Here is a 23369-nt window from a genome sequence, read left to right as displayed (position 1 = left end):
TTTATGTGGGATGGTTTTAACAGCAGCAATAGCACTAAGATGCACTGGGCATCTCAGTGACTCAATGTGATGATGAACCCTATGATGAAATGAGCCCCACAAGAGTCTGGCACAACATGAGCCCCTCTGGGCTGAAACAGGAGGATGGAGCTATATGAAAGGGAATTATGAGAGCTGCTGCAGCTAATGCCCTTCCTGCTGGAAGATTACAAGCAGCTAAGCTCCCGGTCTTTCAAAGATATCTGACCTACAGGCCTGGATGCTTAATACTGACAAATATGACCAAAATTTTAATACTGTCTCCCCACAATACATACTTCCTCCTCTTCCCCTCTCCTAGGAAAACAAGAGCATGAAGCAGTTGTTAAATATACACAGCCATAAGAGTGGGATGGAGGAGGTTTAGAGAACCTCTTGGGTGGGTGGAGACCAAAAAGCAGATTCCTTTGGCTGGCTGGTGTCCTGTTTTCTTGCCCCAATGCTGAGGAAGAGACCAGAGGGTTTGAAAGGCAGGTTATAGGTTAAGCTTTAAGGCAGACTGTTTGGTTGCATGGGGTTGTTTTCACCCTGTCCTGACACAGTAAGGAAACTAGTTGTATGGGACATAGCAGCAGCAGTAGCAGCAGCAGACATGCTCAAATGACAAGTGTGGGGGCGAGTTACCCTCTCTGCTCCTCAGAAGCAATCATCCACATTCCTCAATGCCAGTCCTGACTCCCCACTCCCTGGCTCCACAGTGGGACCACTTGCCCACCTCCACAGAGAAACATCCCTTTGGCTTCTGGCCGGGCAACAAGGGGGCTTTTTGTTTGCTTTTTGAGGGTAGGGGGGAGAAGGAGGAGCTGTACAGAAAGATCACTGCAGTCTGCTGAGCTCTCTGGCTGGAAGTAGCGTTCTTGTGAGGAGCAGATGAGTCCCACGTCTCGAGCCGACTGGGCACCTGGCAAGTCACTTGCCAAGAGGCACAGCCCTGCAGAGACCCCACCCCAGTATCAGTGCCCCGAGCATGAGATACCTTGGCATTCAGCATCAGAAAAGGCTCAGCCCGGAGTCCTCCAAGAGCACAGCCTCTTCCACACATGGTCTGAGTTGTGAGTGCTGGAGAGGGGAAAGTGTTTTTGCGTTGATCATAATCTCTCACTCTTTCTCTCTTTCTCTACTTATTTCTATAAATATGTGTACATAAATAGCTTGTTTCTCGCCTTAAATCTAGATATGAACTGTTCAAATTAGGTGGGCATAACATGCTGTTTTGATACATGAATGTCTTCTCAACTTGACTCTTGGTTGTTTCTTGTCATCGCTATTTAAGATATAGTTAATACATAAACCCCTACTTTGAGTTCTCCTTGGACAAAAATTAAAGGCAGACTGGTTGAATTCTAAGGGTCTCTGGTGCAGAAATGCCATCCAGTTGAGCAGCTAAATGTTAAAAATGATACCAAAAGGGATGTGGTGTCTCTCCTAGCCTGCCTTGAGCAGTGTGGTCCTCCATTCCACGTCGTTCGGCGTTACCCAAGACTGAAGCCACGGAGATCTTTCTGGTTGTGCTCTTGGGCATTGGGGTCCCGGCAAGCACACTCTCCTTGTAGGTCACAGGACATAGGGAAGGGAGTAACCTGGGGAAGGAAACACAGGCATGTGAAGGAATCATAGAATCACAGAATGGCCCGGGTTGAAAAGGACCGTAATGATCATCTAGAACAGCACCGTGGAGAACAAATGGGACCTCTGGACTGATATCTTCAGAGATCAGCTGGAGTCTGCAGTTGCATTATTTTCTATAATTTATTTATAGTGATTTATATAATGATTTATTTCAGCAGCACACTGAGGCCTCAAATGAGCCACAAGTCCCTATGAGAGGCTGTGAAAAGGATAAAGAAGAGCTTGCTCAGCTCATCCAGTTGCTGGTCAGCAGATCCTCCTTTAACGGTCAGGCATGTGGATGCAGCTTATCCGAGGAGAAACGTACTGCTCAAGCAACCCTGGGGCTTTTGGAGTAGTCACCAAAATGCTGGAATGCATTACGCTGCCAGCCTCTTCTAAAGGGCTATCCTTCCTCCAAAGCCTGCAGACATGAAGTGATGGCAAAGCTACCAAACTCCCATTGCACATGACGAGCAAAGTCTCGCTGAATGTTATGATCAACAGTTCCCAGCTCAGCATTTCCACCTACCTCCCACCTGGGGATTTGGTGAACCCTGCTTCTGGGCCATAACCTCCCCTCTGTAAGGCACCACACTGCAGTAGGGCCCTATGGCTTGGGTCCTGTTTCCATGTCTAAGTGTATTTGTGTGTTCAATTACGAGTGCTTTTGGTTTCAGTTCCTCCAGGCAGGAACTGAACCAACCACTACCTAGCAGATCAGTGAAAATACAACTGGGCAAACAGACTTCTCTAAATACCTGCTGAGTTTAAGGGGAAAAGATGCAGCTAACGGCCACTGAGAAACAGGAAAGGAACACAAATGAGTCGCTGCTATGTGCAGACAAAATCTGACCGTGATCTCTGCAGAAGCGTGGGAAGGAGCTGAAAGAAGACTGCAGTGCCTGGCTAGCAGACATTGATTTTGGCACACTGCATCATCACATTTACATAAAGAAAAGGGGGTGCCAAAGGAACACTCTCTTGCTTGTCCTGAAGTGAATTCCCAAGAATTTCTCCCATCTGCGCAGACTGAGAGAATGACCTCATTCCCCTCCTTAACACTCCTTCCCAGACAGTGCCAGAACCTGTTCGATGCTCCCCATGTCTGCTGTCCGTGGCTTTGCTGCCACACGTTTGCTCTCTCTTTCACAAAACTCATTTCTCCAGGCCATGAAGGTATGCCCGTTCCCTGTGCATCAGCAGCACAGCTAGGAATGCATGAGACCAAGCGCATGAGCACACCGCTGTCATTTCCCAAAGACCTTCCATACGTGTCCCTGCACGTCCATCATAGCGTGCTTTTCTCCTGACATATGAGAACAGGATAGAGGGGTGTGGGTCTTTATTTCACACCTGGGGAGCCTACAGCAGGGACGTGCTGACACAGATGTTGAATAGCCAACACTCACCACCACATCAGGCTTCAGAGAGCCTTCTCCTGTTGCTTTTGACTTCTGTTCCCAGGAGACGTGACCTCCCTCACCAACCTATGGCCTCAGTGACTTACGAGCTGAAGAACCAAGCAGTGAATAACCTGAATCTACCAATGTGCCAATGTGGAGGGCGCAAAGGAGAGAGAGTCCGAAAGGTTAAAAACAAATGGATTCAAGTAACCGGATACTAAAGAAGCTTTAGAAATTGCAGAAAACAATAGGAGCTTACGGGTCACTTGATCCAACAGAAGCCAGCCACAGTAGGACTGTTCCATATCACAGTGTTATGAATATTCTTCGATAGGAAAATGGAGAAGTCTGTAAACAATGGGGTTCGGGAGGGACTGTTTAACGACTGAATTAAAATACTGCAGAGAATAAAATGACACATGAAAGGAACTGACTTATTTTGTTCAGCGGAGAGGGAAACATTTTGGTTTAGATTATCTGCTACAGTTCAGGTTCAACCTTTCCTTACAAGACACGAAAATAAAAAAGGCTATTCAGAGCAAAATTTATGTCTTGGAATGAAAGCTTAGTTCACTTAGAAAATGCTCAAACAAAACATGTAGATATGTCTGGAGTTTTCCCTTACTTTTATTTTTTATCCTGAATCATTCAGTTCAGCCTGGATTTGGCAATGATTTTGACTTAAAAAATCCTTCCTGTTGTACAACAGAGCTACTGGTTGGAGGCGAGATCTGGGCTCCTGGTTCTTTCATTTGTCTTGATCAAACTTCTTCCTCTCCCTGGCCTAGATTCACGTTTGTCTGTAACAGCCTAACAAAGGCAGTTCAGTGTCCCTGCATTCAGTGGAGAAAGGCTCATAGAGAAGGTGGATAGGCATTTTGCACTGAACACAGGAACCCCAAACAAAGGCATTTCAGTAAAGTGACTGAAATTAGCCATGATCATCTAATTGCTCTTTGTCTCTGCTTCCCTCCACGCACAAGCAGGACTGCACCATCTCCCACTGGCACAGACATCCCATAAATGCTAACATTTCACTTGGAGGAACAAGAGCCAAGAGTGAAAGCCCTGCATGACCGTATTCCAAACTGCTGGCTCTCACTCCCCTACCTTACTTTGTGGGCTGTGCTGAAACTGTGACCTGAGGAACCCAAATTGACGTGAGTTTGGTGTTGCGTTGGAATTCTCTACCTCCCACATCCCTGCTCCTCCCTACCTGAACAAAAGCTCCACGTAAAAGAATGAATTGTTACTCCACTGCAGCAAATATCTGGGAAGGTGTCACTAGGGAAGCGTCTTCCCATGTGCTGTCCTCTGAAAACCCTCTGGTCTTCCCTCAGCAGTCACGGACAGAAGAGACAGAAGCTGTCCCTCTGTGCACTGCCAAGGGCCCAGAAGCAGAGCTGCACAGCCCAGCAGCAGTCAGCAGTGGGGAGCCTGACTGGAAGAGGGTTTCTTACTGATCAGATTAGCCTCATTCACTTTATGACCTTTACAGATTTTGTATGCAGTTTAATTTTTACAGTGCTATTGTCCAGAGAGATGAATAGTTTTGTCTATGGCAATGAGCTCCACAGATCAGTTTTCTATTATGTGAAAAGGCAAAGATTTTTATGGGCAGTGAGCACATCCACAGTCAAATTAGACAGGACAAAATTTGCCAAACATTAAACAGTGATGTGGGATTTCCACTTTAAATATCATCTACAACAATTAAACATTCGATTTCCTCAAGGACCTGATTTCCAGAGGTATTTAGGGAATCAAACCCACACACAGCATCTACTGGGACTGTCAGAAGTGCCCAGCACAGAGAAACCATAAAACGCCTTAGAACAAGAACTGTCTTTTGTCTTATGCTTGTTCTGTGACAGCCCTGTGGAGCACAGATCCATGAACAAAGCTGCTGGATGTGCTACAAATAATAAACACTGAGCATTTTTCTGAATGATGACCTGTGTGGAGCCCAGATACACTGACTCCAAGATTAACTGCTGCCTTTCTTTTTTAATAGACTGGGGAAAGGCCAACTCATTAACAACATGTATGGTCTGCACAGAAATTTTGAGATGTATCCACTGTGAAGCAGCATTAAAGAACTGTCTCCTCTTCCTTCCACCTGCCAAGTCCTGCCTTCCCCTATCACTCCCCACATAGGAAACCTGGCTAATATGTATGAGAGTGTGGAAGAAAAGCCGAAATTCAAGCGTAGGGCCCGGCTCATTACTGGATGAAGTTCTGCAGGATGCTGTCTCCACAGGCTACCTAAATTAATCTGAGAAAGACAGAAGTGAAGAACACAGCTCTGCACACCTACACGCTCCCCCTACACATGCACACATCTCCTGGAGGTGATACTTGTGTCCTCTACGAAGGCATAGGAGCCCATAAGTATCCTCTCCCAGGCAAGGTGATGAGACTATGGCCAAAACTCACACTGCTTTTGGAAACAGGGCTGCATTTGCCCTTGATGCCACATTCCAGACTATGGGAGCAAAGACAATCATGAAACATAGCAGTGTAGAAATGGGACCCAGGTCATGAAATGAGTCAAGAGCCTTAAATCCTCTCTAAAGAGGCTGGTAATATCCCAAGACAGATTCCTGCTGAGAAAGTCCAGTGTGGGAACACTGACAGAACAAACAGCTAACAGGTACAAGGAGGGGTGGGAAACACTTCTGCAGAGGGTCACAGCTTACCTCTAGCACACATTCATATCATACTGACCCAGCTCCACCTCCCATCCAGGGTGGGCAGCATTGGGTCTGAGCTGGAGGCAGGGGGAAGAAGGGGAGGAGGCATGGAAAGTGTTGGGAAATAACTCGTTGTTAGACTTCAGCTCTGAAGTGTTTGCAAAATCTCCCAGATGAGATGAATGGGAGCTATGAAGACCCCGCTGCACACAGAGCCTCTGCTATGAATGCAGCACTGAGATAAGCGTGGCAGGTGGTGCTGAGTGCCACGGCCCTGAGACCCTCACAGATTGAATGCAGGGGAGTATTTTGCTCCTTGTGAAAGCCCTTGCAGGACAAAAATGCATCCTGTAATGTTCTTCCCAGTGTTTTTTGTCATTTAGGTCACAAGGGCCGTTTGGAGATTATGGAGCAAAAAAAAAAAGAGCTCCCTTTTAACTCTGGGGGCTGGTATGCAGGTTCACACCTAGGGCACCTCTCGAAGGGGCCTGGGAAGGGTGAAGATGAAGCTTGTAGGGAACCTCCTGAATTTCTCTTATTTGCACCTCTTTAAACTGGGCTTTTCCCCATCAAAGCCAGCAAGCCCAATGTAATAAGACACAGCTCACCTAAACCCAACTGACCTTCATCAATGTCCACTGGGTCCCAACCAGACGCAGCCCCACCGGTGGACCCAGAATGGCCCAAAGCCAGCTGAGATGCTTGGGAAAGCTCTGGTGGCACAGGGTGCTGGGTGCCAAACGCCCACATCCTCACCAAGCTCCTGCACTCACGGGGCTGAGCTAAGCAAAGGAGCCCTCGTGCCAAACCACACGGAGCTCAGCTGCTCAGCCATCAGCTGCGCTTCCTACCCTTGTGCTACTGATTGTGCAAACATGAATGTAATTAGTCTAAATAATCACCGAAGATTTAATAGCAGCCAGACCACCCAGAGGCCAAATAGCTGGCGGTGGAGCAGAGAAGGTTTGTTCGCTGGTTTTTGTAACACTTGCTAATGAAGTGAGGTCGGATAGCAAAGCAAACACCCTCCACGAGCACTTCCCCTGGGAACGCTGTATGTTGTGGGAAGCCCCACGTCCCTTGAAGCCAAGAATGTTCTCTCAGGATAGGCAACATGTGCTACTACCATCCCTGCTTTTAATTTATCAGCGCCTGGAAAGCCTCCCCGAATGATTATGAAACCGGCTCTGAGCCCCAAAATAAGCTCCCATCCCAACCAACCATGACTGGAAGCGCTCCTCACATGGCAAGCAGTGAGCCACTCACACTGCGATCAAAAGCTCCTGGGGAAGTGAGTTCACCCAAAGGCCTGGGTGAAGCAGCATGCTCAGAGCACGCAGCAGCGCCGAGCCGCTTCCAGGGGCATGAAGCAACGCTCCTCATTGTGTCTGGCCTTCCTCCGTGCTCACCCGCCATTCATTGTATCTCGCCAGCTAATTACAGAGCTGACAAACACACCCGGCTGGGGAGTTCCAAGCTGTTGGGAGCAGCACCGTGTCACAGCCATCGATTCTTCTGGATAAGCAAAATTTCCTCGGCTGGGGTGGTCACTTAGGCTGCTAATTGTGCACACTGCCTCAAAATCACGTTCTGCAAGAGGAACAAGACCTGTGATTCCCCAGGACAGCTCTGTGCAGCGGAGAGCAGAGAGATGGCACTCACTTTTCCAAAATCCCAAGAAATGACTATTTCTGTTTTCTCAGGAGTGGGAGGGGGCAGACCCCCCTTTCTAGGGAGACAGGGACAGTCTTGGGAAATCCTTCCTGGAGCCAGCAACAGCCCTTCAGTTCAAAGCTCCTTTCTTTAGGCCTTGAATTCTTGGCCATAAAGTCTCTGAAGAGGTTTTGATAAGTTGCATATCTCATAGATAAGCAAAGCTTTGGACGAATCCCACGCGGTTCTCTATCTACCGCAAGCCCTCATTTGTTTTCCGCCAAGGCACTTGCTGGTTTTCCTCTCCAAGGTGTTGGACAGCAATGTCAAGAGGCTGAAGGGGCAGCATTTGAGATGGGAGTTTTTACCAGGTTGATTCTCCTTTTTCTTTTCTCAGGGCTCTGGGGCAAAGGGGTTGAGGGAAAATCCGAGAGATAACCGAACGAGATGGGTTTTTCTCATGGGGGCTGTAGTTCTACCCCTTATGTGATGAAAAGGAAAAGCAGAGAGGAAAGACAGATGAGTTTGCCCTTTCAAATGGCTTAGGTTGGGGTAAATTTAGAGCAGCAAAATTCCCTAAGCTTAAATTTGCAGAGATCAGACTGCAGGGACTTCCATGCGAAAATCTGCTATTTGAGACTGGAACAAAGTACGCAAGCAGCCTGAAGAAAGACGTTTCTGATTTCTGTGAGGCCTTTCTAGACAGCCCTGCACTGGGAAGATTTGTAGAAGGGAAGGGAAAGAGAAGTGAAGGGGAGCAGTGACTGGAGAGAAGATTTCCTGAAACTAATCAGAAAGAAAGAGCCATCAGCTCTCCCTGGCACGTCTCACGCCCCAGGAGCTCCACGCAGCCGCCGCCAGCCCAGGGGCAGCCAGCTATGCCCAGGTTATTTATTTTCCCCACTTTAAGCACTGTCAAATATTTAATGCTTTAAAAAATAGTATCTTCTTTTATCTGCGGCAGGACACAAAGCAAGAAGCAGCTTCCTGGAGCAGCCAGGCGGAAGGGAGCTGGCAACCTGTGCTGGGTCAGGAGGAGAGGAAGATGAAAAGGAGACAGGCTTTTGTTTTGTCCTTCACGGAAGACTTTATCCCCTCCAGATACACAACAGAAGCCTCCTCTCTCTTGGAAGTTGGCTGGCAATGGCCTTCCTGTCTCTCCAAGCTGCTCCTGGGTCACGCGCAGGGCAAGCTGTGCAGCCACATCCACTGCCAGTGCCTCCCTGCTGCTCCCTGTGCCCTGCAGACAGCTGTCCCTGCTGCCCTGGGTGCCACTGCACAGCCTCGGCTTCCTTCCCTCTGCACGGGCAGGCTGATCAATTAGCACAGAACAAATAATTAAGCTGATGAATGTCTCTTTTTCCTGCTTGTGATGGCCGTTGCCTCAGATTCATGCCTAGAATATGACTGAATTTATTTGTTGCCATTTGCAGCATTCAAAAGAAGCCTTTAATGATTTCTTTTAAGCTCCCTGGACTGATTGTGAGTAGCGCAGGGCAAATACTCATTATTTCCTATCTAAGCAGCAGCACTGATTAGTCGGTGGTTGGCCAGATAAGCCACACCACCCTGCTCCCCTCTCTCTGCTGTAATGCACAAGGTCGTTTGCTGCTAATGCTCAAATGCAAAGCAAAAACGTGCCCTAACGGAACGGCACATGGAAGCCTCCTGCGTTTTTTCAGGCTAATAAAACAGGAGCGTGCAGAATCAGACATTAAGTAAGAGGACTGTGGATCAAAGTGAATGTGGGTTGAATCTTTGTGTTTTCAGGCAACCCAGTTCACAGCACTGTGTGCAGCTGAAAGTGTTTTTGGGAGGGGAGTGGGAATGCAGTGAAACTTAAGTCTTGACAGTTTGCGGACATTAAAGATCTGAAGTCAGCTCTTACTTGCCTGTTAGCTCCTGAATCTTCACATGATGCAATGCTAATCTTCAGCCTTTTCCTAAAATAACGTGCGGAGTTGCTATGTTCTGTTAAATGTGAACCATGTGTCACCTCAGCAATGGCTGCGACGGTGAAAAGATGATAAATCTAAAGCTTGTAAAATGTCCTCTGACATTTTGGGAGAAAAACAGGTGTTGCATAAATGTTAGACATTTATGGGTAAACTAGCAGGGGCTTTGAAAGACTGACACATCTGCCACATAGTCTGTAACCCTGAAAGGAAAGGAGCAAAGCAGGCACTTGCATGTGTCTCGCTCTTTCTACAACTGTATGAAAACACATCCTCATCTGGTATTGGAATTAGCAAAGCTGGACTCACCCCTCCCTGTGTCTCCTCCAGGTTTTTGGCTTTTACACCCAATGTGTATTTTAAAACTGTGTCTGTTTAAGTAGGTGGCAAATTGTGCTGGAAGAATTTGGTATGCGGAGTATTTTTATTCAGCTCCCTTTTCTCACACCTTTCATTGTTTTTCCCCTTGGAATATCTCCTGTAACGCTCTACTCATAAAGCTCTTCAAAGGCAGGGCTGTGTTTGAACAGCCTTGCCCAAAATCTGCTCTCCAGTCAAAGACCTCAGACAGGAAAATAACTCATAGGGCCGCGCCGCCGCTGCCGCAGGTGTCCCAGTCTGCCTTGCAGGGCTGTTATCCCCTCTTCACCCGATAAAAGTAATAAACTGGGACTTGGTTTTGACCTGCCAAGGTCCAAGGAGAAGGCAGTTTTCTCACTTCCCAGTGCCCTCTTCATCGGTGGGTTTAGGGAGAGAGGCAAGGCTTGGGGAAGCAATAAATTCTGCTCCCAAACCTTACTCCTAACCCTCCCCTCAGTTCAGCCCCACACTCTCCAGTCCTGTCTCTGCCCCGTCAGGATGCTGTGCCCTTCATTCCTGCCCCAGTGGGGCTGGTTTGGGTCAGCCCTCTCCTGACCACATCCCTGCTGGTCCTATGGTGCCTCTTGGGATTAGGAAAACTACCTCCTTCCCTAGCTCCTGTATAGTGAGGAAAATAACCCCTTCTGTGTGACAAAACACATCCCAGGTGGGCCAGGAGCAGTCACAGCATTGCACTGCCATGAAGTTTTTCACTGAGCCAAGGAAAAGAAACCTCCAGCAACAGCTGCCTTAGAAAGGACTGCTCCCTGCAAAGAGGACTTCAGTCCCTCAGCTGCTGTATGTAGAGAAACTTCTTCCTCAGCCTGGTAAAATGCATCATCTCATACACTAAACCCACGCTTCCCCTGTCTATTCTCAAGCTTTCAAATTTATTAATGTACATCAGATACTTAACATAGCTGGATTTTCTTCAGTCTGATCTACACTCAAATCCTCAACAGAAGGTAAAAATTTTACATGCCAGAGGCTATGATTCTCTTTCCTTTCTTTGGGAAAAAAAAAAAAAGTTCAATATCTATCATGGTTAGAAATATATGAAATGTTGTAGTGCTTCAAACCACAAGCCTCATCACTCTCCTGTCTATGAAATACTGGCCAGAAATGAGTATTAAAAAAAGCACAAAAATATGTATAGAGGGATCCTTCAGTTGCTTAAGCAGTCCATGTTTTAGATATTCCTGTGCCAGAAACTGCATCCAGATCACTGTAATTAATAGCCACTGATGGGCTAAACATCCATGAATGTACCTATTCTTGTTCTGAATCAAATATATTTCGGTGTTAATAATGCTCTATGGGAATGCATCCCATCACTCAAATACACGCTGTGTGATGGGTCGAAGTTCAGATTTACTGATGCATTTGTTTTGCTCTCTGCTCTTCTCTTAATGAATCCTAACTTTCAGTTTCCCTTTTGAGCACTGAGGGCGGATATCAGGACAGGCAAATCCACCCTTCTCAGAGTGCTTGATGGAAGATCTCCTGAGCACCAAATGCAAAATGGATGACCAACTGCTTTTCTGATGAACATGCCCCAGCGTTCTGGAGGCAGACAGCTTTTGCCTACAGAGCAGTAAGGATTCATTTACAACAGGAATGAATGATGGCCTGAAACTGGACATGTCTTGCACAGGTATAAAGCAGGTTGTGATGAGAAATGCACATGCCTATCAAGAAAGAACTGCAAAATGAACCAAGAACCGGGCATCCATAGTGAGCTGATGCAGAGACTCAAGGTCCTTCTGAGGACCTTGGATCCCCTCTTCTAGTCAAAATAAAATCTCCCTGGACACAAAACAACTCTCTCTGAGGAATTCCCAAAGAAAACAGGAAGGGACATCCCTACCTTTTTGGTCTTGACTGTTGAGGCACAGCAGTCCCCACCATCATAGTTGCAGAAGGCTCGGTTGTTGATGGAATCACAGTAGTTGTCTCCCATGAAAGGCTGGAAAATAAAAGAGCAGAGACTAGGGACATGGACACAGATTAACAGTAACAGTTATCAGAAGGAGAAGATGAAGCCTTGAAAGAGCCATGTAGTTTATAACATTACCAACTGCCCTGAAAAGCAAGAGATAATTATTCCCCTCTCTCTTCAAAGCAGACAGAAAAGGGAAGGACACTAGAGCCCGTGTTGGCTTTTCACATCCCACATAAGATGATGCTTCAGGAATATTAATTTGACTAGGCCCAGAGACAGCATCAAGACATCTAAAATTGTGTCACCTTTTCACAATTTTAAGCTAACCTTCTGAAACTATGTGGGATAAGAAGAAGGTTATGCATAGCAACAAAACTGGCATTCTTTTAATAGTTGTACTTTCAACCACGGCTCTCCTAACTATGCAACAAGTGTCAGCAAGGAGGGTATAAAGCAGATCTGAAGGAGAATTGGAAGTGGCCTGAGCTAAGTATGGGTCCACACGCACTCGTTCCCCAGTTAGCACTTATTGTGTCTGATCTTGGCCATGACACCTAATCTTCCTCCACTCCACTGCTCAGAGCTGGGATAATGGAAATTATTCAGAGGGACGCTGAGAAGAGCTATTAAGCAAAATTCATAAATCACCTTGAAAAAGAAAATGTGGTCCATGCGCTGCACAGGACCTGAATAATAATCACAATTCTGAAGAAAAGGCTTGAGGTCTGGATCTTCATTACACCTCAGAGCCTTATTAAGTACAAGGGCCCTTCTTGGAAATCCAAACTGTGCCTGATGCTAAGAAGTGACTGTGCCAGGTACCAGGAACCCAGGCAGCTCTGAAAGCTCAGACAAAGGGATGCTAAGCACAGAGCACAGTCATACCTCCATAGCACTTCTTACACTCACAGGCTCATGGGGCCATTCCCATTTTATGTGCTCTTTGGAAAATTCATTTGCTCTGCACTTAGAAAAACACACCAGGGAGTTTCCGACAAGAAGTCCTCTCTGCAGAGCGGGTGGGGAGGATTTCACAGCAGCTGCAGTACCCAAATTTTCCTGCTGATAGAGACCTAAGGAAGCAGCAGTGAGAGCTTACCTGAAAGGCCATGGCCATCCATATTGAGACAGACTCTGTGGACTGGTGAAGATACAACTGCTGCTGTTTTGCAAGTTTACATATTTCTATCAGGGTATAGGAATTCCAGGCCATAATGGCAATACTGGGTGAGAGCAGGCTCCCATGAAGTGACTAATTGAGTATCATTGCTTTAGATACAAGCAAATACTGCAAATGCCAACAAGGAAAGAAGAATTAGAGTGTGAGATTCCACTCAGTACCCTTCAGACTGGCTGCACTCCACTGACTTCCAGTGAGATTGGCTCACTTACACAGACAAAGGCCTTGACTTGAAAAAGCCCTTCCAATTTCATTAATATAACATGAGTTACATGGACAAGATTTATAAATTGATGGAGAGATATTTTTATGCCAATCTGGTCATATTAAAAACAATGAATTTTGTTCAACCTCCTAAGACATCTTGATAGGCTTCCGTTGTATTGACTGGCTGTGCCTGCTTGTTAAGAAAGGTTTTGCTTTGATTTCCTATGCCTATGTCTGTACCTATGAACACTGAAAAATTACTAACAAGAACTTGTAGAAGAATTTGCTTTTTACTTGCACTGGCTCAGCAAGCAAGATCATCCTATGGAGGAAAACAATGGGACAAACAACATCTATTCTGATTTGGTACCCGAATCCTCATTTGGGAAGCCTTGGAGCGCTGGCTGCTGAAGTCTGTAGAGGTCTCGATGCATATCTTAGTGCTCCACGTTTTTGGAGGAACTTTCTTTTTTCCACTGACTATACAGGTAGGGGTGGGGAGACTAGTTTTCACCAAAACATCTAAGTTAGCTGCCTCCAGGTATGTAGCTGACTCATAAACCTCTATTCCAGCCACTAGGGAGCGACAAAAAATCACATTGCAGCAGTCTGGGTTACTGCTCTGAGTGCCAAGAGTGAAATAATGCCCTGCTTACAGCCTTCTATTCAGGGAACCCTCCCTAATGCTAAGGATATTAATACATTAGGGATTGTATCAGTCTAATGGCCTGGTATTATTGACCTACTGGCTTATTATTTCCTGTTACCATAGTCATGAAGAAAGGCTTGGTGAAGACGACATTTCTTCTGAAATCTTACTGCCAGAGAACAAGCTCTGGCCCATTCTTGGATCCTGGAAGCATCATGCTCTAAAAATGATGCTAGAGGCCATTATCAATTGTCTGGGCAAAGCCTCCCACGATGACAGATTGCGATGCAGTGACACTGCTGAATGAATGATGAAAAGAAGGAAGTTTCTATTGATGTAGAGGGATCTGGCAATTAACAAGGATGGAAGGAAAGAAAACGCGGAGAAAAAGCATGTCAGTAATAATGGCTGCTGGTAAATTATTACATCACTGCGAAGTTTGCGTCAGTACAAACTATCCTTAAACAGCAGGAGAGTGGATACCCAATGTGCATCAGCACCTGAATGGCATTTCTTAATGGCCACTGGATGTTATTTTAGCTCTCTTTGGAGAATAGGGGCGCATAGCCAGCCTGCATGAATGTAATGTGTGAGATGCCTTATGACATTCAAAGCACTGACAGCAGAATGCTTTTCATTTAGGGAACAACTAGACAGAAAGTATTACATTGTTGGAGAGTTATTACCCTCTTGGGCTCAACATTTGTATGCGAAGGAAACCTGTCTTTCACTTCAAGAGAAATCGTGCCGCACAGCAGTGTGGCCTTGTGTTTTGTGTCAGATTTAGCAGCACTGTGCCATGATCTACCACTGCGGGCAAATAACTTCAGTGCGCTTGTAAAATTGGGTTACTGAGTGCCAAGAGTGCAGTTGGTGCTGCAGAAAGTTGGGAAATCTGGGTTTGAGAGACAGCTCTTCCAGAGCATGTCCATGCAGCCAAAGCTTCTGCCTGTGAGTTATTCCATTTCCAAAATGGGCATGAAGCTGCCCAGCCTCACAGAGATGCCACAAGGTTTGACTTCTTCATGTCAGTCCTGGTGAGACACTCAAGTGCCAGCATGATGGAAATTGTATGACCAGAGAGACGTGATCCAGTGCTGCTTATGCACTGGCAATATTTTAAGAGCTCTCAGGCTTCACAATGATTGTTGCCAACAGAAACATCACTCTTCAAAATAATTACTTATTGCAAATAAGACAGAAGACAGTGAGCATGATTTGCTCACTGTTCAGCTGTGCTGGCCAGCAAATGGCATCATTCCTTCCCCTGGCTTTGTTAATCTCCACATCACAGTTCAAATTCTATCTGGCCTTAAAAAGAATTGGTCCTCTAGTAAGATGTAAGAAACAAGTAAAATAACTGTAGCTTTCTGCAGTCTTCCAGAAAGTCCCACATCCTGGGAAATTCCAAAGGTCGGCCCATTATATTGACCCGTTTGATCATTTTGCTCATGGAAGAGTCACCCAACCATCTGTTCTAGAAAAACCACCAGTTTCACCACTGAGTGTAAGAACTGGTGCAGGAGATCTCTGTTTAATTGACAGGACAGCCAGGGCAAAAGCCTGTTTACCCCACTGGAAAAACATTTCCAGCCCATATGGCTGCAGTGACTGTTACCATAACATACAGGGGAGTAAGCATGGCCCATCTGAGAGAATGCAAATGCTCACCTCACAGCCTTTGACACAATGAATCAGGGAAGGGTGAGGGTACCACTTGAGTCCCGCTGTGCAGACAACGCTCTGGAGGAGAGAAGAAAAAAAAAAACAAACATCAAGTTAAGACAAGGAAATCAGTGTACGGAAAGTCAGTGTGCTGGCTCCTACGGCCCTACTGTACTTAAGCAATGAAGTTTAGTTCCTAACACCTCTTGTGTTCTCAGGACCTGGCTCTCCTCCAGGTATTTACAAGAAGTGTTGGACTTGACACTTGCAATAACAGAACATTTGAGAAAAAAATAATATTTAACATTTTCCCTAAAATGTCATGTCCAATATTTCACTCATGGTGGGGGAACGTGGCAGAAAAGGCAAAGGAAGGGGTCCACTGTCCAGCTCCTGGGAAGTGGGGAGGCATTTTAGGAATTCATTTAAGGATTTCTTTGGTGCTGCAAAGCATTGCTCTGTTTTGCTACCTGTCATATCTGTGCATCCTGAAGATGCAAACAGCTAAAGGTGGACTTTCAGAAACATTTTCGCACCATCCTTTAGATCTTAAATAGAAGCACCTCCCACCACACACCTTCAAAATAATCCCCAAAAAGGACAGCATCATCTGTTACACTGTATGAGCTTTATAATAATTTTGGTACTGACTACACTTACAGGTTTTCTGTAAGAGAAAAGTTGAAGTGCTTAGTTTTGGAGAAAAACGAGACACCAGCCTACTCAAAGACACAATATGGACACTCATTGTTTGTCTGTAGATACGCAAACCTAGATTTTAAAGAGGCTTGGCCAGTCAGTGGTGGTGGCAGTTCAGTACCATGGAGGTCCAGGTGATGGGACAACCATCCATACACCACAACAATCACCAGGACAAGGATCGTTTTGGGTTACTTTCCATGAATGAAACAATGGCCAACACGAGTACATGGGTACTCATCAAAGGACTGCGGCTGGGGTTGGACGGAGGCCTGGGGAAGGAAGGGATTAACATTTGGGAAGACCTGACGTACAAGCCATCCCTCCCCCTGTTTATCCAAAGCCTAATTTAATCCATCTGCAGGGGAACCTCAGCATGTTTTTACAGTTTCTGTCATTTGAGGCTTACCTGGCGTGTGCTAGAAAAAGGACTTTTATACTATCTGACTGGGGCTGTTTATCTTTCCGATGCTCTCGGATTTTCCACTATTAGTCAAGCCCGGCTTGCCCCACCTGCCTCACAACAGGGCCCGTCTGTGTGAGCGGGGCAAGGCGGGGAGGCTGCAAGGTGCGGGGGCCCTGCGGTGGCAGACGCTCCCCCAATGCGCTCCTGACAGGCAGCTGGAGATTTCCAGCCTGCTGCCTGCCACAAATGACCAGAGCTCGGGTTGTTTTTTTGTTGTTGTTTTCTTTTTTTTGTTTGTTTTGGGTTTTTTTTTTTTTTTTCCCCCCCGCTCTGCTGTTTATTGCACTTCAGAGGGAAAAGAAAGGAAACTTTTGCAGGTTTCAAAATAAACAAGACCAGTCAACAGGCTGGGAGGGGGAAGTACTTCAAGAGCCTTTGAAACAAAAACTGAAGAAGAAAAACTCAGCCATATGCCTCTCGTATCTGAAGCCAGCCAAGAAGAAAATGTGCACTTCTATTCAGCACCTCACATTCCTGGTAAGAAGCATCAACATCTACACAACCCCTTGATGTGTGCGAGCATGTGGAGCTATCAAAAGGAACCAAACAGCCCTGAAACAGGCTCTTAAGGAAGGAAGTTTCCAAGCGAGACCAACCCCTTGCAGAAGATGCACTACTTTCCAGGCCCTCCCAGTTTTAAAAATCCAGCAGCTACTGAATTTTGTCGTTCCCCTCAGAGGAAGAGATGGAAGGTGAAGTCTCCTCAAGCACAGATCACTGCTCTCGCTCAAGGCTGCCTTGAATCCCAGTGGCTAGAACAACTTTTGGCTGGCCAGCCTCCAGGAAAGGGTGTGCAACCCCAGACTGTAACACAGGAGAGCCAGCTGACCTTGTGTGACATCCATCACTGGGTCAGTGGGACACTCATACGGCAGCTGGGAAAGGCTGGGTCCCAGCAGATAACCAGAGCTTTTCATCACAAACACCACTCAGCTCTTCTCTCCGCAGCAGCCAGGATGTGCCAAAAGGATTCAGATGGACAGTCCTGCACAGGAGCGTGTGCCAATGGCTTAGTCCCAGTTACTTTGCCTTCTCTTTGGATGACTCATTACTAGCAGGGACTATTAGAGCTACTCCAACTAAGTTCAATCCTGCTGACATCCACTGAGCTGGAAGCAGGGTACTTGGGAAAGGCCCTCGATCACAATTCTGGGTCCCCCTGCTGGTTTTCCAAACCCAAATTCACAGCACAAGTCCTGTCTGTGCCCTCAGCTTGCTGCTGGGCTGAGGGGGAGCGGGAGAAGGGAGAATCTGGGCTGGAAATCTGAGGAATGAGAGAAGATTTGGGTAGCTGTGAATCACCCCTACTTCTTGTGGTGCCAAGAGGTCCAAAGGTGCAGGAGTGCAGTGTGGGGCGATGAGGTGAATGGAAAGGAAGGAGGGGTGCAGGCAGCACTGCAGGAGCCTTGTTAACACTACCAAGATGGCATCAGTGCACACAGAAAGAAAGGCCTCACATGCCAGGCGGTGCTGAGGAAGCCCATGTAGCACGGCACAGGCCTCATCCCTCCCTGGGTCACTGTGGTGACACATGGCTGCCTGATGGCCCGGCTGCCCTCGTTCATCAGCTCCTGCAGCACAGCTGCCCTCCCGCCTGGTCTGTCCCTATTCCAGAAATGCCATTCAGCTCCAGCTGCGGTTTGGTGGCTGTGACTCCATCTGCTGTGAACAGAGAGGAAGCCGGGATGCGCTCCCACAGTAGGTAACAAAGAGCCAAGAAAGCAAATCAAGCTGTCATTTTCTCCTTGTGAGGGAAGACCTAGCGCCTTGGGTCACAGTGCTTCCCTCCCCACTGTGGGACTTACACAATGATGTCAACCATTTGTGGCCTGCAGAGGGGATTACGTTTCCCCAGGAGAGCTCTCCTCCACCTTAGATGGGTCAAGTGTCCCCTGGAGCCCAAGCACGAGGACTGGCATCCACCGGTCTCAGCGAACCCTCTCCTCAGGCACTAAATGAGCATGGCAATTAACCATGAGGGCTGCTGAGGGGATCGGTGCTGCTGACAGGGCAGGGAGACGTGGCTCATTGTGGCTGTGGCCTCTCAGGTCTGCAGATGGGGGGCAGCTCCCACACTTCTGGGGCTCAGCCCCTATATTGCCCTAAACTGCGACTCAGTTTCTCAGCCTGCAAAACAAGCCTGACACTCTTTGGAATGGAAGAAAGGACGATAACTGCAAACCCTACCTGAAGGAGAACAGATATGGATTGCTCAGATCATTTTTGATATCTTCTGAGCACCCGAAGTCTCAGGAATTGTGGCGTTCAGGTGCAAGGATGGGGGGAAACGCATTGCCACTACTCGGGTAGCGTCCCTACTCACTAAGCCCCACTGCCAGCCAACCCATATGGGGCTATCCCATGCAATGAGACAGTATTTGGCACAAAGACAAGCACCCATATTCAGACAACCTAGGAAATTAGGTATCGGCACTCACTGGGAAAGAGCTGTCAAGCTGTCTTTCTGAGGCACTTCACTTTTTTCTCTTCACTGCCTTGTAGTCAGCCTTGGCAGCTCTATCTATAGGTGTCTTCAACAGCTCGCTGCCCCTTGCATACATGCAGCAAATGGGAAATCAGAGGAAGAGCAATGATTGTCCCAAATGCTGTCTGCCACAGAACAGCAGACGCACAGCAGATTGCAGGTGGCTTTTTGTTCCTGCTGAAAATGATTTGGGAGACACTGCAAATTCGCACTGATTTCAGCAATCAGTTTCAGACCAAGCAAAGCAACTCAAAGCCTCAACCAATTCTGAAAAAACACATCAATGTGATGACATTTGGTTCTTGTTCCTGTGAGAAGACACTTGATTTCTAAGCTTATTTCAATTATTTTTAAGCAGAAAGCTATAAAAATACTCATTTTTCTTAAACGACACAAAAATAGTTGGAAGTTAAACACTACGTTATGTTCAAACCCAACATGGTTTTCCTCCAATTTTTTGGTTCACCAAAAATCACAACATCAAAAATATCTCTTTGGTTAGGAGAAAACATTTTTTTCATGTTTTAATTTGACAGAACTTCCAGCGAACCGAAAAATCAAGTGATTTGCACAGCGCTGCTCTAAACAACTCCCAGAGGAGGGATGGTTCCCTCTTTCCACTTTGCCTCCATAACAGCTGTTGCTTGAGCAGCCACACACAAATGTGTTCCTTTCTTGCTGACTCTCCCTGTGTTTTATCTGTGCATGTCCTCTCAAATGCAAGTCCCTCAGACTGGTTCTACCTTTATCTGCTGCTCATGCCGCACTGATCTGCACATTATTTGTGCCTGAAGTTAAGTAACAGAAAGTGCTTCCCTTGTATCACTGAAATACTTGGTGACCAATGAAGACCCCTGTAAATGCAAGCAGCTGGTCGCTTCGCTCACATGGCACAACAACGAGCTGTCAGCAAACGTAAATAGAGACACATATTATTAATGATATATAGCATATGGCCACGGGGACCTTCCCCTGAAGCATCCCAATCCTCATCTCTCCAGGGTCTCCACTGGCAGCAGCATTTCCCACAGCACACGCTCCCTGCGAGGCACGGCTCGCTGTGGGTGACATCCTCTGTCTGGGGAGCAGAACAAGATGGATGTCTCACAGCTACCAAACCCCCCCATCCAGCATCACCCCACCAGCTGCCTACCCTATGGGTCTCCTCTCAGCACTGTGCACACAACTGCTGCTCGACAAGCAGAAAGCCCTGCACGACCCAAGGGGGCTGCCAGGATGCAGCTCTGCATTCCAAGGAGACATGAGAGCAAAGCCACTTCCTCTGCATGCCCCCAAAGCCTCCCCACCATCATCCAGCACATTTTCCCACCTAAATCTCACCCCGTCTACAAAGTGTTAGTGGGACAAACTTAAATCTACTAGCCAATTGCAAGGTCCCCAACCATCATGGCAAACAAGATCTTATTTACCACTGAACTCTGGGAAACTGTGATTTTGCCTCCTTCCCTTGCTCCCCTCATCCCCCCTTTACCACTCTGTGTTTTCCCTGCTGCCTAATGAGCCCTCCAGAGACCTGAAGGTATAAAACTCGTTACAGCTCCCTCTGCGCACCCGCATCAATAAACGAAGGCGCACGGCACAGAACGGGAGGGAAGCTGTCACTTTATTTCACCATGAATTACAAAACCACTTTAAAGTCTAGCACTCGGGAAAGGGCCAGTGAGAAATTGCCCCTAATACAGATAGGGGTTTTCTTTATGTTCCATGCCAGAAACTTGGCAAGGCCCAGGCTTAGGCAGTAATATAATCTCGCTGCCTGGAGGGAGTGGGAAGCAGGGATGGACACTGTGAGCTTGTTGTATTCTGTGGACTTATGTTCCTCATCCCTTTCCAGGATTTATTCTATTGCTCTGTATGGCCCCATGTGAAACAGGGAAATACAAAGCAGCAGAGATTTTCAGAGCATGTCCCTAACCGCAGCCACAGCATGTGTGTGTGTCTCCCACTGATATCAATGTGAAACCAAGCAGCTATTTGCTGCCTGCACGCGGCTGAGCGTGTGTGTAAAGCACTGTGTATAGGTGTGTGTGCCCCCGTGGGGGGTGACTCATAAGCTGGAGGGCACCCAGGACAGCACTGCAAGTGGTTAACGCTGCTGTGCTTCTGCAGCAAGCAGAGGGAGAAGTAGTGACCTCTGGAAGGGGTTGTGCTGAGCTGGCAGTTCTCACATGCGGGTGAATGGGGGGGCGGGCAGGACCCAGCCAGCTTTGCTGCTTTGGGAGATGAAATACCCCCTGTATCAGCTTTTTTTGTCAGCCAAAAGCAGTGCAGAAAAATCCAGCCCTGACACCTAAAGTGTGCGAAATGCTGAAGAGGAGGAAGAGAATAAAACCTGCCGGGCACCCATTCTCTCGTTTTCCATCACATGTTCCTGTGTAATCATAACCCCTGCATCAGCCCCTTGGAGGTGCTGGGTGGATCTGAGCATGACGACTGGGGGTCTCCACCTTGAATGGATTTTCATTGGGAAATCACAGAGAGAAAACAACTTGGAGAGAATGGTACCACCCTGCTAGAACAACATGCGAAGACACTACAAAACCCAGGAATTATTTTCTAAAGGGCAAAAGACTTTTCCCACACATTCCCCCTCACTGGATGAACCATGGCTAACTGACAGTTTGTTCACGACACATAAACATGGAGCAAGGGATGTAGTTAGCACAACTGCCAGGCACTGACCTTCACTCTCTGAGGGTTCATCCAATGCTGGATGTCCTGCACGGTCTCGTTCACACGCAGCAGGATGGGCTCATGGCTGTGGTCCAGGCACGAGGTGGTACACTCTGCACCTGCACAAAAAACGAGATGATAAAGCTACAGGACAGAGCATGCAGCTCCTTACCCTTCCAGCATCCTTCCAGCTGAAGGACAGGATTAGGACTCGTTTTTCCTAAATTGCAATTAGCAGTCAACCGTAACTATCACATATCTTCTAGCCACACGTGAAATGCTGAGTACAACCCTGCATCTCAGCAGACTGTGGGGGTGGCAAACACACCAAGGCCTTTTTGTATGAGCTGCATATTTAGGTATTTCTCTGGGTATTAACTTCATGGAAGGGATCAAGTTTTTTTCTTTCAGATCATCAAGAAAATGTGGAGGTTTTTCTCCATTTTGACTGCTCTTTCAAGTGATGGGGATGATTAAGGTAAGGCTGCCAAACTCATCTCACCTGTGACATCACATAATCCCATCTGTCAGATTTATGGACCTTCAGTAACAGCCCTTTAGATGTGACCAAGCCCAATGGTACTGCAGGCAAGCTATCACCTAAGTCCCATACTTGATAAGAAGAATACAGAGAGGTAATGATGGCTTTCTTCACACATAAACCTGCTTTTTCTCTGATTAACTGTCATACCCAGTGGGAATCCTGTCCTTTCTTTATTAAAACATGCTGCGATCCTCTGCAGCAATATCCCAGAGCCCTGTGGTGACACAACCATAAGCCATAGTATGTTGGACCATTACCGTTTCCCCCTGGAAAATCACTCCTGAATGGCACAGCTGCTGCAAACATGTCATTAGGATTTCTGCACTCCCATCAGCACTGGGGGAGGAATTAATCTCTGCACTGGTTTGGAGAGCTGAACCTTTGGCTGAACACACACCTCAGCCTGGAAGGGCAGATTAGGTGTCTGAGGAATTACCAAAGGTGTGTGGGATTCATAGTGACCACGACTGGATGCTATTATTTTCCCCACCTGCTTCTGCCTTCTCACATCCTCCCTCATGGAGGAGTCAGTGGGAGCAAGCAGACCTTGCTCAGCCAGGGAGGCCTGGGCAGCACTTGGGGTTTGTTTTGCTTTCCTAGCACATGCGACAGCAGCTCTGCAGACTGCTAGGTAAGTGTCCAGAGTGCTGGGTAAGTGGAATAAAGTTAATTTTCTATGTAGAAGCTCACATGGTGCTGTATTCCAGATTTTTGATTAAATAGCAGTGATAACACACCGATGCTTTTAGTTGCAGCAGAACAGAGTAACACACAGCCAAGGACTTTGCTGCTTCTCCTGCTAGACGAAAGGCCAGGGGTGTGCAAGAAGCTGGGGGACATAGCCAGGACAGCTGCCCCAGCCTGGTCAAAGGGTCACCCCATACCATATGGCATCAGCAACAGAACCAGGGTAAAGGAGGAGGAAGTTTGGGGGATGGAGGGGGGGGAACTGGGAATGACGGCATTTGTTTTCCCAATACATCACTACATATAACAAGCCTTGCTTTCCTGGAAGCGTCTGAACACGTGTTTGCTGATAAGAAGTAGTGAATGGATTCCTCGTTTTGCTTATGCACATAGCTTTTGCTTTATCTATTAAGCTGTCTTTATGTCAACCCATGAGT

The 23369-nt window shown here is 47.1% G+C and overlaps 1 protein-coding gene across 4 annotated transcripts in view; it reads right to left on the bottom strand.

Annotated features, from left to right (window-relative positions):
- Positions 1-23369, bottom strand: part of PAPPA (pappalysin 1) — a 345861-nt gene continuing 322492 nt past the window's right edge. For 3 of the 4 annotated variants that reach the window (XM_090121651.1, XM_090121650.1, XM_031601581.2), the window contains 4 exons: positions 21711-21820; positions 15364-15435; positions 11582-11680; positions 1-1619 (listed from right to left, as the gene is read on the bottom strand). In XM_090121651.1, coding sequence (XP_089977777.1) covers positions 1512-1619; positions 11582-11680; positions 15364-15435; positions 21711-21820 — 389 coding nt within the window. In that variant the 3' untranslated portion in view covers positions 1-1511. The remainder of the gene's footprint in view (positions 1620-11581; positions 11681-15363; positions 15436-21710; positions 21821-23369) is intronic. The other variant, XR_016458996.1, reaches the window with a different exon arrangement.

The sequence above is a fragment of the Phasianus colchicus genome, chromosome 19 (genome assembly GCF_987193195.1).
Source record: "Phasianus colchicus chromosome 19, bPhaCol1.hap1.1, whole genome shotgun sequence".
Taxonomy (NCBI): domain Eukaryota; kingdom Metazoa; phylum Chordata; class Aves; order Galliformes; family Phasianidae; genus Phasianus; species Phasianus colchicus.
This window is presented reverse-complemented; position numbering and strand designations above follow the sequence as displayed.